Source organism: Nerophis lumbriciformis, linkage group LG35 (assembly GCF_033978685.3).
Source record: "Nerophis lumbriciformis linkage group LG35, RoL_Nlum_v2.1, whole genome shotgun sequence".
NCBI lineage: Eukaryota > Metazoa > Chordata > Actinopteri > Syngnathiformes > Syngnathidae > Nerophis > Nerophis lumbriciformis.
The window spans coordinates 2985025-3000355 of record NC_084582.2 but is presented as its reverse complement, the minus strand read 5'-3'; the positions used below and the strand labels follow the sequence as shown (position 1 = coordinate 3000355).

General features: G+C 41.8%; 1 protein-coding gene across 1 annotated transcript in view; it reads right to left on the bottom strand.

Annotated features, from left to right (window-relative positions):
- Positions 1-217: 217 nt before the first annotated feature.
- frmpd3 (FERM and PDZ domain containing 3) overlaps positions 218-15331 on the bottom strand; it is an 86200-nt gene continuing 71086 nt past the window's right edge. Inside the window, exons 9-14 of the mRNA XM_061927559.2 lie at positions 11901-12027; positions 9453-9542; positions 5758-5937; positions 5525-5660; positions 4047-4937; positions 218-3488 (exon numbers count right to left, since the gene is read on the bottom strand). Of these exons, the coding sequence (XP_061783543.2) occupies positions 700-3488; positions 4047-4937; positions 5525-5660; positions 5758-5937; positions 9453-9542; positions 11901-12027 (4213 nt within the window). The 3' untranslated portion in view covers positions 218-699. The remainder of the gene's footprint in view (positions 3489-4046; positions 4938-5524; positions 5661-5757; positions 5938-9452; positions 9543-11900; positions 12028-15331) is intronic.

The window sequence follows — 15331 nt, the reverse complement described above, 5'->3', positions numbered from 1 at the left end:
AAGTGTCCATCTCTTTTTCTTTTTTTTCTTCTGTTGTGGCATATGCTGCAGGTGCCTGCTCGTTTTTCGTATGTGGGTAACAACATTTAACTATGTATATATATTTCCCAATTGGTTTAACTGCCACCCGCCTGAATCTATTTAAAATCTAATTTTTTTTAATTTCAACCGCCCAACCCGACCCGACCCGACCCGACCCGACCCGACCAGACCCGACCCGACCCGCGGATAAAATCTAATTTTTTTTAATTTCATCCGCCCGATCCGCGGACTCCGCGGTTGTGCCCGCAAACCGCGCATCTCTAGTCCAGAGCATATATTTATTATCTTAATAATTCTCTTTAAATATATTTATAACTCTTTTTCTCCACAAAATGTTTTATATTTTCTAAGTAGACACAACTCAAATCTATACTACATATAAAATATACGATATTGACTTATTTGTTTTGATAATATACTGATGAGGTGATTAGCCCTGTATCACCCAGTCTTTTTCGGGGGTTCTGTTCGCTTGTGCATTGGTTTGGTGAATCTTTACATTTCAGAGCGATATCCACAAGGCTACCTCAGGGCCTGTAAACATGGGATGGAACAGCTGCATTGAGTATCCATTGCACATTCAGTAAAAATGTAAACAATAAATAAATAATTGATGCGCATAAGTTGGTTTTGTTCACAACCCCGCCAAAGTTCTCCTTACTGGGCAGAGAGCACTTTGATGGGTCGGGTGAGTGAGCTCATGTTGTTGGTGTTGGAGGACACTTGAGGGCTCACTGTTTTCGTTGGCAGGCTGCTCGAATGTCCCATCGATTCCTCGGCTGCGCGAAGAAGCAAAGTGTAGTTAATAGCGACTTCCTCCACTTTCCTCAACAGCTGCTGTCTTTGAGTTTCTGTGCGAACCCCTCGGACCAGTTTAATGAAGGTCTGCGTTAATTCGCACAACACTTGAAAGCTGGCTGTGACGACCGCCAGCATGCAAGTCGGGCTTTTTTCCACACTCGCCACTCTCCGACAAGATGCTCGGAATTCTTTGAAGCGCACCGCCAGCTCCTGTTTGTACTCTGTAATCCGTGAGGGCTGAAGACGAGCCTCGCCCTCAGCTTGTGGGCTGTTTGCACACTGACGCAGGATAGCTAATAACTCATTTGCATCCAACTGGGCGTTTAGGAAGCCATCAGGCAGGCTGAAGGATTTCCCCTGTAGGGTCTGGACCCGGGCCAGGCTCCCCTCCAGTGTACCACATGCTCTAAGGTCAATCTCTTGTGCGTGCGGCTCTTTCCCTGTGTCTTCTTCTCCACTGCAGTCCTCTGCATTAAGAACCTGGAGGGTTTTGCTAACAACAGGGAAGGTACTTGAGTCCAGCTCCATACCTGGAAGAACCTGAAGGGGAATGGAGTAGGATAACTCGTCCTTCTCACTGCTCTCATCTGCTGCCTCACATTTCCTGTAGCAGAAACAGAATGAGCAGCATTTGTCCCTGTCGTCGCTGTCTTCGCTGGGCAAGGTCAGCAGAACCTCCGCGGTCTCTCCTTTATTTTCACACAATAACTCATTGCTCTGTATGAAAAACACACCCTTTTTCCCCTTCCCGTCCGGCTGAAGAGATTGTGTATGAATTGGCTCCACTGGGGTCGGCAGCCTCAATCCTGTGGCCCTCACTCTCTCCATCTCTTTCTCAAGACTTTTGGTTTTGGGCTTCACCTCAGCATAAACAGGCGTGTTAGTATTGTTATCGAGCTCTCCAATGCTATATCGCCTCTGGAGTTTTTGTGGTTCATCCACGTAGTCTGTTTGTGAGGTACCAGTTGGCAAGCAGGAGCCCTGCTCTCCCCTAGGCTCCCTTGATTCAAGGCTGATGGAACGTATTCGTGCAGTCTTGACTTCCAAATTCTGAGATCTTCTTGTAGCACCTTCACTATGAGGTGCTTTGGTGACTGTGGGAGGGGTCTTTTCTGTAGTTCTCTCCCTGCCTCTGTTCTGCGTTTCTGCCGTGGAGCCAACTGGCGTATCAGGTAACCTCATACCTCTACACATTCTCTTACAGTCACAGCTACGTCTCTGCTCCCTGGAGATACCTGGTGCTTTTAGGACAGGGCTGTTGCGTAGTTGACATGCACAAGGAGTCCCTGAGGGCACAGGTGAGGATCCTTGGGGCAAAAATTCTCCCTGTGAGGACTTGGGTTTCAGCAGCTCTTCTAAGAACTCCAACTCGTACTGACGAACCTTTTGCAGTTGAGCCCTTCGCTCATCTGTTTCCCTCCTCATTCTTGCCGGGAACGTTGCTGAAAGTAAATTTCTAATGCTCAAAAAAGGGGCACTGCGCTGGGATTTCCCCTTTAAACTGCCCACTTTCTTTGATTCTCTCGCTGGCAGAGTATATACCTTATCTAAAGAGGATATTGGTGTGTTATCCTCTAAATTAGGTAATGATTTTGTGACACATATCTGTGGCTCGGAGTGGGATTTACCAGGGACAACATCTGTCATGCTATCGGCTTCATCTTTTCTCTCTGCTTTTAGAGGCAAATTAGGAGAATAGTTTATCTGCACTTTAGGACTTGGTTTTGCCAAATTACATTCTGCTGCCATTTTTATGGCATTTTCTTTGTTGTTAGCCAAGAAGAGTCCTTTTGCTTGTAGACGCTCATCATCAGTAGGGGATGAGGATTGAAACACTACTACCTTCTGAACCTGTGGATCTTTGATTCTCAACTGAGGCCCGGGTCCCTGTTGCACCGGGCATGTGCAGAAAAGATCATTAACTGACAGAAATTCTGTCGAGCTGGAAGGCTTCCTGGTCTCGCTAGAGGCAGTCTCGGCGTCTTGGCACAGGTTAGTCAGGGGAATCTTGGCTGAGGCAGTTCTGTCCACAGGTAATAGAACAGATAAGGCTTTGTCTGTATTAAGAGGTGGTGTTGTCTTCTCCTTTACGCCATCAGGAAGATTTAGCCTTTGAACATCCCCAGTGACACTGGACGACTTTGGATCTTTAGTGACTTGTGCTGAAAGCGAAACCTCAGACACTTTTAGTTCTTCAGCTGGTTTAGATGTCGGATTAGGGATGTTTGCTTTAGTAGAATCAAAGTTTGCATTTAATTCAAGTATCTGTTCATTCTGAATAGTATCTTGATTGCTTCTATGCTCCCTCACAACACCAACAATTCCAGAGTCTTGACAAGGGTTGACTTTGAAGGGTACAGTCTTGCTGAGAATTACTTGCTTGGGTGGACATCCAGCACGTATCTGACCCACAGAAAATGCCCCTGTCCCTATTGTCTTTGCTGTGCATCCAGGGATTGCCAAAGGAAAGTCGCGGCGGCAGAGGCGACTTTCCTTGTTTATATGATGTGTTAACAGGTAAGTCTGGTTTTGATTCTGCTTCATCGCTGAAACCATCTCAGAAACATCTGTCAGTTCAGAAGAATTGGTCTCATGGCCTGAGTCCAACGATGACTCTGGTGTAATAGCAGCCAATACGATGAGCCCTGAGGAATGGGACATAAACGCACATGAGTAGGATTATCAAAGAAATTAAATCACCATTAAAAATGCTTTGTAATCAATCATTTGCAACTACGTAGATTCATCTTAAGCAGTGTCCAGTTTTTCTATTTAGTCTCTTGGTATTCAGTTTTTGCCATTCTAAATGATCACTACATTATTGGACATTCTTTGCTCAGAGACAAATAACATGCCATATTTCTTCTCTTAGTAAATAAGCCAGGATGAGATAATACAATTTTCAAGAGACAAGATTTATAAAGTAGAAGTAAAAAACTATTAGGCTTAGGTTTGTTTCTCTTGTCTTTAACTATTTTTTTGTCTATGTTTAGTAAACAGTAATGCTAAATTACAATAGGGTGTTAATTTACTTTTATGATGTGTTTATGCAGCCATTATGTATGAATTACTGCCATTTGAAATAGTAACATTTGGTTGCCATTTCTCTGTAGGAAAACAGGCGATTCTACACTGCAAATGTAGTGTAAAGGTCTGATTACAGTTACTGAGATGTGCACGATAGTATGACTGAGGCTGTTGACCTGCAGTCTGTGTTGGCTGTTGGTGGGGATGGGGGTACTCCTCAGAAGCTGCCAAAGCCTCTAGAGCCTGTAAGGTGGACACCAAAGCATCGTCAAGTTCCTGTGCATGATCTCGAACTGTTCTTGTAGCCACGTTATCAATTAGTGTCACAGGCACGGCTTCTTTAGTTTGGCGCTGTTTCCCACTGGTAATTGCTGCGTTGCCGCTGGTTCGAGCCTTCCTTCCTCTCTTTGAGTCATCCTCATCAGAGCTATTGTCTCTAAAGCCAGGTGGAGGGGCAGCAATCGCAGGTGGTGGTAGCTGCAGCTTTTCGCCTTCAACGGGTGGCTCCTCCTCATCGTCGTCCTCATTCCCAGGGGGTGGCAGGGCCATGAGGTCAACGCTACCTCCATTTCGAGAAGCACAAGCACTAGAGCACACTTTTCCTGAGCTTCGACCACTGCTCCCAGCTGTTGACAAATCTCCATTCCGCTGCCTGTCTTTGCAGGAGTCACAGAAGAACCGTGGTGCTTTCTGCGTCTGAGCCAATGTTTGAGCTCGGACTCTAAATCCTGCATTATCTACTGGGGGGTTCACTGAAACCCCAGCAATATCCTCGGTACTCTGTTGCGTTGGATCTGACTTGGTGCGGGGCCGCCCAGGGGCCTCCTGGGAAATAAAGTTCTCATTGATGTCAAGTTCAGCTTCAGGGTGTGCTTGGAGCTCATGAAACTGTTGTTGTTCCTGAAGGTGGAAATGACACAGACCTAGATGTTGAGACTCTGCAGGAGCTACGGCCCTGGAAGACCCTGTCTCTCTGTGCGAGTTTTCTCTCTCATCCCCTCTTCGCCCTCCACTTGGTAATCCGGTTGCCCCAGAGCGTGGGTGTGAATGGTGGGAGCTTCTGTAATCTGAGGACAGAATTGTCAGAGCAGTGAAGAGTTTGAGGCTTTTAAACATTTGTTTGGTTGATTTTTAAGAAGATCCAAATGGGAAAGCAGAGGCAACAGTTGATGATCTCATGTGGAGTATTTTTTATTTCACAAATGGATGTTGAAAGCTGACGTCTGAGGTTGTAGGGTTAGGTTCAGGTGGAATGTGATGGTATGACGATCCCTTCCTTGATGCAGACTACAGGTAGACACAGCAAATGGCAGTAGATCTGTTCATGCTTGAACAAAAGTTTGAGATCACAGCAAAAGGTTGCACACTGGAATTCCATAATGTTATGGTTGGCTTGCAGGAAAAAGAATGAGTATGTCATTCTGATGAGCCAAGATGAAGATGACAGACAGCAGAAGGTGCCACGTGATGTCAATTCAACGTTATTACATGTTCTGTCTATGCAATGTATTAGCCAACAAATATGATAAACCAACTATTCTAACATGCTGTTGTGTTGTGTTGTGTTGTCCCAAGGCAATACAGTGTAACTTTTGTGATGCACCACAAATGTCCTAAAGGATTTTGAAGTCAATTGTGTTTTGTACCAACATACCTGCCTTGGTCATATGAGACTGACCAGGGATCCTGAAGTAAATGTTCCTTTTAGGGTCTACAAACAGTTTGTAGTATCCAGAGATGAGGCAGGCAAAGTTACTGGCATCAGGCCATTCCATGAGTAGCACAAGGGGCTGCAGAGTGTAGCAGGGAAGGGAATGTTAAACATCAATAATGAAGAAGTACTCATCATATTTTATACATTATTTAAGTAAAACAGCGTTGTAATACCTTGCCATCGTGGATTGACACCTCCACCCGCGCCACTCCTTGGGTCTCTCGATAGAGCTGGATCTTGGATATTCTACTAAACTCTGTCAGAACGGTGGTCAGGTTGTTTTTCAGATCAATCACATGGCTGATTCCATGTCGAGGACCAACCAGAAGAGTTGTGGCTGATTGTTTTTCATCCTGTAGAACAGGGGTGTCAAACTCAAATACAGAGTGGGCCAAAATGTAAAACTGAACAAAGCCGCGGGCCAAGGTTGAACAAATTAACCTTTTAATAGGGACCCAAACAAGTTTTGCATTGAATATTGAACAAGCAAGGCTTATATAACTTTATAGTGACATGCAAAATCCAGTTTCAAATAATAATAATAATTAAAAAAATCAATGGCATATCAAATACAATTTAAATAAAAATGTAATGCCTCTTTTCTCTTTGCAGCCTTCTGAGGTAAATATCAACATTAACTTTTTCCACAGGCTAATACATTTGAAAATAAAATAACAATGAATAAACCAACCATTCAGGACTTTAAACTGCTCAGTTTGCAACACACTGATCTAATCTAATGTGCCCAAGCCAGTACCTGACATCTTTTCTGGGATGCTAGTTCATTAATGTCGGGGCTCAGGCTTTGAGCTGAGGCAACCTTCATTATCGAACGAAGGTGTTCATCAGTCATTATATCTCGTAGTCCACCCGGACCACAGTCTTGGGGGCGTGCCTTAAATGCACTGCCTTTAAAGTACTCTACGAGCTATCGTCACGTCCGCTTTTTATCCATTCTAACATTGTTCAGACCCAGTCACAAGATATGTGCGGTTTCTGTACGTACACACGAGTGAATGCAACGCATACTTCATCAACAGCGATACAGGTTACACTGAGGGTGCCAGTGTAAAAAACTTTAACACTGTTAGAAATATACGCCACACTGTGAATCCACACCAAACAAGAATGACAAACACATTTCGGGAGAACATCTGCACCGTAACACAACATTAACACAACAGAACAAATACCCAGAATCCTTTGCAGCACTAACTCTTCCGGGACACTACAAAATACACCCCCACTACCACCAAACCTCCCCCGCCCCCCACACACACACCTTGTAGCGTCCCGGAAGAGGCCACCCTCCAGCTCCATGCGGACCTGAGTCCGCTTTCCAACAATATAAAGAACGTCTACAGTAAAGCAGTCCGTCTGCCGTAAACATCAATGTTGTGACACTCTTAAACAGGACAATACTGCCATCTAGTGCATTTGATGAAAGCACTTTTGTGCGTGCCACACAGCAATGCATCATCAGAGACCCTGTTCAGCATGGTTAGAAAGATAGTGACAGAGAATAGAACAAGGATGGACAATTCAACCCTTAACTCAACAATGAGTAGATGAGTGTTATGTGTGTGTATATGTGTAAATAAATGAACACTGAAATTCAAGTATTTCTTTTATTCATATATATATATATATATATATATATATAGCTGGAATTTACTGAAAGTCAATTTTTTCTTATATATATATATATATATATATATATATATATATATATATATATATATATATATATATATATCCATCCATCCATTTACTACCGCTTATTCCCTTCGGGGTCGCGGGGATATATATATATATATATATATATATATATATATATATATATATATATATATATATATATACACACACAGGTAAAAGCCAGTAAATTAGAATATTTTGAAAAACTTGATTTATTTCAGTAATTGCATTCAAAAGGTGTAACTTGTACATTATATTTATTCATTGCACACAGACTGATGCATTCAAATGTTTATTTCATTTAATTTTGATGATTTGAATTGGCAACAAATGAAAATCCAAAATTCCGTGTGTCACAAAATTAGAATATTACTTAAGGCTAATACAAAAAAGGGATTTTTAGAAATGTTGGCCAACTGAAAAGTATGAAAATGAAAAATATGAGCATGTACAATACTCAATACTTGGTTGGAGCTCCTTTTGCCTCAATTACTGCGTTAATGCGGCGTGGCATGGAGTGGATGAGTTTCTGGCACTGCTCAGGTGTTATGAGAGCCCAGGTTGCTCTGATAGTGGCCTTCAACTCTTCTGCGTTTTTGGGTCTGGCATTCTGCATCTTCCTTTTCACAATACCCCACAGATTTTCTATGGGGCTAAGGTCAGGGGAGTTGGCGGGCCAATTTAGAACAGAAATACCATGGTCTGTAAACCAGGCACGGGTAGATTTTGCGCTGTGTGCAGGCGCCAAGTCCTGTTGGAACTTGAAATCTCCATCTCCATAGAGCAGGTCAGCAGCAGGAAGCATGAAGTGCTCTAAAACTTGCTGGTAGACGGCTGCGTTGACCCTGGATCTCAGGAAACAGAGTGGACCGACACCAGCAGATGACATGGCACCCCAAACCATCACTGATGGTGGAAACTTTACACTAGACTTCAGGCAACGTGGATCCTGTGCCTCTCCTGTCTTCCTCCAGACTCTGGGACCTCGATTTCCAAAGGAAATGCAAAATTTGCATGGTTGGGTGATGGTTTGGGGTGCCATGTCATCTGCTGGTGTCGGTCCACTCTGTTTCCTGAGATCCAGGGTCAACGCAGCCGTCTACCAGCAAGTTTTAGAGCACTTCCTGCTTCCTGCTACTGACCTGCTCTATGGAGATGGAGATTTCAAGTTCCAACAGGACTTGGCGCCTGCACACAGCGCAAAATCTACCCGTGCCTGGTTTACGGACCATGGTATTTCTGTTCTAAATTGGCCCGCCAACTCCCCTGACCTTAGCCCCATAGAAAATCTGTGGGGTATTGTGAAAAGGAAGATGCAGAATGCCAGACCCAAAAACACAGAAGAGTTGAAGGCCACTATCAGAGCAACCTGGGCTCTCATAACACCTGAGCAGTGCCAGAAACTCATCGACTCCATGCCACGCCGCATTAACGCAGTAATTGAGGCAAAAGGAGCTCCAACCAAGTATTGAGTATTGTACATGCTCATATTTTTCATTTTCATACTTTTCAGTTGGCCAACATTTCTAAAAATCCCTTTTTTGTATTAGCCTTAAGTAATATTCTAATTTTGTGACACACGGAATTTTGGATTTTCATTTGTTGCCACTTCAAATCATCAAAATTAAATGAAATAAACATTTGAATGCATCAGTCTGTGTGCAATGAATAAATATAATGTACAAGTTACACCTTTTGAATGCAATTACTGAAATAAATCAAGTTTTTCAAAATATTCTAATTTACTGGCTTTTACCTGTATATATATGAAATACTTGACTTGGTGAATTCTAGCTGTAAATATACTCCTCCCCTCTTAACCACGCCCCCACCCATGCCCCCGCCCCAACCATGTCCCCCGCACCCATCCCCACCCCCACCCCCCACCTCCCGAAATTGGAGGTCTCAAGGTTGGCAAGTATGGAATGAGTGTAACTGGGGGAGGGAGGTTTTTTGGGTTGGTGCACTAATTGTAAGTGTATCTTGTGTTTTTTATGTTGATTTTATACCACTGGTATAAAGTACAGCACCAACGCACACTTTTTTTTGGCAACGCACTTTCAATACACGATTGTGGGACACTGAGACTTAGTTATTCAAGGTCTTGTATGTAATATGCAACCTTTAAAATGTTAAAAGATCCATATGAAAATAACACAGTGGCTCTTACCATTTCAACTGTGTTGAACAGTATTCCCCCAAAGGGTGGGAGGTCATTGAGTACACGCATGTACTGCAGCTTTCCCTGGAGAGGAGGCACCTGTCAACAGAAAACAATATTTCAAAGCTCATTCTTCCAAAACAACCTCATGGTGGCACTGTTGAGCCACACATGTTGTAATAAAGGCTTCTGCAACACTTACATCCAAAACCTCAAATGAGCTTTTTCAAAGCTGCAGGGTTGGTAATTATACAGACTTAGCAGGACAGACCACAAAATACAATAGCTTCTTGTCTCCACCTTTACGGAGCAAGCGTAATAGTCTTAGAACAATGTCAATCATCTTTTAAAAAGACATAAAAACTGTCTGGACAATGGCAGTGGAGAATTGTCAAATCTCTTATTGGCATTTTGAGTTCATTTTACAAGATAAGTTAATGAAATTCAGGCTATGTCCACATTCAGGACAATAATGCTTCCAAAAATGTAAATCATCTACAGAAATATTTTCTGCTGAGAAAACGTATAATAAATGTTTAATTTAGTTTCTCAAGAACAATTATTCAATACATAAAATCCTTTTGAAACGCCTCGAAATACAAACCCCGTTTCCATTTGAGTTGGGAAATTGTGTTAGATGTAAATATAAACGGAATACAATGATTTGCAAATCATTTTCAACCCATATTCAGTTGAATATGCTACAAAGACAACATATTTGATGTTCAAACTCATAAACATTTTTTTTTGCAAATAATCATTAACTTTAGAATTTGATGCCAGCAACACGTGACAAAGAAGTTGGGAAAGGTGGCAATAAATACTGATAAAGTTGAGGAATGCTCATCAAACACTTATTTGGAACATCCCACAGGTGTGCAGGCAAATTGGGAACAGGTGGGTGCCATGATTGGGTATAAAAGTAGATTCCATGAAATGCTCAGTCATTCACAAACAAGGATGGGGCGAGGGTCACCACTTTGTCAACAAATGCGTGAGCAAATTGTTGAACAGTTTAAGAAAAACCTTTCTCAACCAGCTATTGCAAGGAATTTAGGGATTTCACCATCTACGGTCCGTAATATCATCAAAGGGTTCAGAGAATCTGGAGAAATCACTGCACGTAAGCAGCTAAGCCCGTGACCTTCGATCCCTCAGGCTGTACTGCATCAAAAAGCGACATCAGTGTGTAAAGGATATCACCACATGGGCTCAGGAACACTTCAGAAACCCACCGTCAGTAACTACAGTTGGTCGCTACATCTGTAAGTGCAAGTTAAAACTCTCCTATGCAAGGCGAAAACCATTTATCAACAACACCCAGAAACGCCGTCGGCTCCGCTGGGCCTGAGCTCATCTAAGATGGACTGATACAAAGTGGAAAAGTGTTCTGTGGTCTGACGAGTCCACATTTCAAATTGTTTTTGGAAACTGTGGACGTCGTGTCCTCCGGACCAAAGAGGAAAAGAACCATCCGGATTGTTTTAGGCGCAAAGTTGAAAAGCCAGCATGTGTGATGGTATGGGGGTGTATTAGTGCCCAAGACATGGGTAACTTACACATCTGTGAAGGCGCCATTAATGTTGAAAGGTACATACAGGTTTTGGAGCAACATATGTTGCCATCCAAGCAACGTTAGCATGGACGCCCCTGCTTATTTCAGCAAGACAATGCCAAGCCACGTGTTACATCAACGTGGCTTCATAGTAAAAGAGTGCGGGTACTAGACTGGCCTGCCTGTAGTCCAGACCTGTCTCCCATTGAAAATATGTGGCGCATTATGAAGTCTACAATACCACAGCGGAGACCCCCGGACTGTTGAACAACTTAAGCTGTACATCAAGCAAGAATGGGAAAGAATTCCACCTGAGAAGCTTCAAAAATGTGTCTCCTCAGTTCCCAAACGTTTACTGAGTGTTGTTAAAAGGAAAGGCCATGTAACACAGTGGTGAACATGCCCTTTCCCAACTACTTTGGCACGTGTTGCAGCCATGAAATTCTAAGTTAATTATTGTTTGCAAAAAAAAAATAAAGTTTATGAGTTTGAACATCAAATATCTTGTCTTTGTAGCATATTCAACTGAATATGGGTTGAAAAGGATTTGCAAATCATTGTATTCCGTTTATATTTACATCTAACACAATTTCCCAACTCATATGGAAATGGGGTTTGTAATTAGTAGTCCACAGGCAGTGGTTTTCTGAAACCGAAACTGCTCTCGCTAATCTTCAGAAATATGCACAAAATCCCTATAAACAAAAAAACACGAATGCCTCAGATTGTATAAAGTAGAGCAATTTTGTTGAAAGATTGCATCACCTTCCAGATCTCACCTGTGTGCAACTACATAGGGAGATGCACTTTTGAACAATGATTATTCAGACAACATGGGTGCTGGGTACGGCTTTAGTCAAGTCATGTCTCAGACAAGAGATTAGTGTTATCAGTGGTTGCACCTTGTTGCCCGATGGTGGTGGATGCTGGTAGGTCTTCAACAGCTGTGACAGAATCTTGCACACATTCTTCTCCTTGACTGTTGGAAGCAGTGTGAGGGGAAGGAAAGGCTCAAGTCCCCACTCCTTTCTGTGATGGAGAAAAAAAGAACACAACTATAATGATTTGACTAAAGAAAGTTGTAAACATGAAGTCACATTCGGTGAGACTGAACACTCGTCATAGCCAGTGGACGTTATTACAAGAAGAGTAGATATTTTGCCCTTCTCTGGCTGTGATGGCACAAGCTAATTGTAAGTTGGGGTTTTGAAATAATACATTAAGATTTCACGAAGCAATGGGTTTCTTTCTTTAATGATAGCTGAAGAAAAATAATAATAATTGACCTCCGTTTTTTTAATAAAAAAACAAATGATATTCAGTGGGACTGCTTAAGTCTGACACAAACTGTTTTGGAAATTTTTTAAACTAAAATAATGCTATTTGTTAACAGTAGAAGGGAAAGCATACTTTCCAACCTTGAGACCTCAGATTTCGGGAGGTGGGGGGCGTGGCCGGGAGTGGGGCGGGGCGTGGTTAAGAGGGGAGGAGTATATTGACAGCTAGAATTCACCAAGTCAAATATTTCATACATATATATATATATATATATATATATATGTCTTAATAAGGTTATCCAAAAAATAGTGCTCGATACCGTAGTAGAGCGCAATATATGTATGTGTGGGGAAAAAAATCACAAGACTACTTCATCTCTACAGGCCTGTTTCATGAGGGGGGGGGTACCCTCAATCATCAGGAGATTTTAATGGGAGCATTCGCATACCATGGTTTATATAGGTCACAGAGTGGGTGGGTACAGGCTGGCCTAGGGGCGTGGTGATTGGCTCATGTGTTACCTAGGAGGTGTTTCCGTCTGTGGCGGCATGTTGTTACAATTTCGCTGCGCTTGTTGAGGGATGACAGGTCTGGACGGTAAATAATAAACAGTTTCTCTTTCAAGCATAGGTTGCATCTTTTATTACCACTATTGTAAGGTATGCTGTCATCTAGCAAAGCTGAATTTGACCAAGCAACCCTCCCGTACCAAAAAGCCCTTGATGAAAGCGGATACAATTTCACCCTCACCTCTGAACCCACGCCAGGAAACCAGCCAAAAAAGAACAGAAAACGAAACGACATCATCTGGTACAACCCCCCATACAGCAAAAACGTCTCAACTAACATTGGACACAAATTCCTCAATCTGATTGACAAACACTTTCCCAAAGACAACACCCTAAGAAAAGTATTCAACAAGAACAACATTAAATTGAGCTACAGCTGCATGAACAATATACGACAAATCATCTCAAACCACAACAAAACAATTGCAAATGAGCCGTCGGCCCCCAGACAGAGCGACTCCAAAACCAACAAAGACTGTAACTGTCGAAAGAAACCTGATTGCCCTCTCAACGGGGGGTGCTTACAAGCATCAGTTGTCTACCAATCTAAGGTAATACGCAAGGACATTAACACATCCGACACATATGTAGGATTAACCGAGGGAGAATTCAAAACCAGATGGAACAATCACAAGGCTTCTTTCAGGAACCAAAACCTGCGAAATACCACAGAACTCAGCAAACACATTTGGGACCTCAAAGACAATAATGTTGAATATTCAATAACATGGCAAATTCTTGCATCCAGTACACCTTACAATAGTGGTAATAAAAGATGCAACCTATGCTTGAAAGAGAAACTGTTTATTATCTACCGTCCAGACCTGTCATCCCTCAACAAGCGCAGCGAAATTGTAACAACATGCCGCCATAGACGGAAACACCTCCTAGGTAACACATGAGCCAATCACCACGCCCCTAGGCCAGCCTGTACCCACCCACTCTGTGCCCTATATAAACCATGGTATGTGAATGCTCCCATTAAAATCTCCTGATGATTGAGGGTACCCCCCCTCATGAAACAGGCCTGTAGAGATGAAATAGTCTTGTGATTTTTTTCCCCACACATACATATATATATATATATATATATACATATATAAAATAAAGACTTGACTTTCAGTGAATTCTAGCTATATATATATATATATATATATATATATATATATATATATATATATATATATATATATATATATATATATATATATACATCCTGAAAATATGCAAACAAAACTGTGTTTAGATAATTGATACTTCAAACTTGCTTAAATAAATCTTAAGGAATATAACATAACTTGGCTTCTGAGAGCTTCAAAATGTAATGAATAAAATGCTAAAGTTGTTGATAAACAAGCAATTATTTTAATAATTAAATATGGTCATTTTAAATGAATTATTATTTTAATTTAAAATTAATTATTTCAAATATGTTTATTTTAATGTATAATTCTATGGCTGGATGTAATAAGGAGTCGGAAAAAATACAAATAAAAATACAATTAATTTTGATGTTTTTAGCAAAATATAGTAACAATTTATTTATTTTTTTATTTTTTTAATTAATAAATATATTTATTTGTAGGTAAGATAAACATAATAATACAATTTATCTCTAGTCTGGATGATTTAGTTCTTGTCACCCTGTTGTCCTCCCGTCTTGAAAAAAGCCTGTCCTCACTCAGGTCCGCATGGAGCTGGAGGGGGCGTGGCCTCCAGCTCCGGCTGAAAATCGGGAGATTTTCGGGAGAATATTTGTCCCGGGAGGTTTTCGGGTGAGGCGCTGAATTTCGGGAGTCTCCCGGAAAATTCGGGAGGGTTGGCAAGTATGGGAAAGTCAAACACAAATACAAATAGATGGAGTAGATATTGAAAGGGTAAAAGGAAACACATGTTTGGGTGTGATATTAGATGATAAAATGAACTGGAAACCTCATGTAAAAAAATATACAACATAAAGTAGCAAGAAACACGTCAATAATGAATAAAGCAAAACATGTTCTAGACCAGGGGTGCTCATTACGTCGATCGCGAGCTACCGGTTGATCTCGGAGGGTGTGTCAGTCGATCACCAGCCAGGCATTAAAAAAATAGTCCTAAAAATGAGCGATCATAAATCTTCACTATGACGTCACTTTCGTCACTTGATTGACATTCACGGCACCCGAGGGTCTTCTGAGATGACGCTGGCTGCTGCCAGCTCATTAAAATTACCGACTGGAAGGCAAGAAACACTTTATTTCAACAGACACTGGCGGCATACCTGTCATCAAAACTCCAAAGACCGACTGCACAGTTGCACAATAAAAGCTCTGCTTCATCCTGCCTGCGCTACCAAAATAAGAGTCTCAGAAAGCTGGCGTGCACAAGCTAGCAAGCTACGGAGTTTGCCGACAATGTATTTCTTGTAAAGTGTATACAAAGGAGTACGGAAGCTGGACAAATAAGATGCCAAAAACCAACCACTTTCATGTGGTATTGGACAG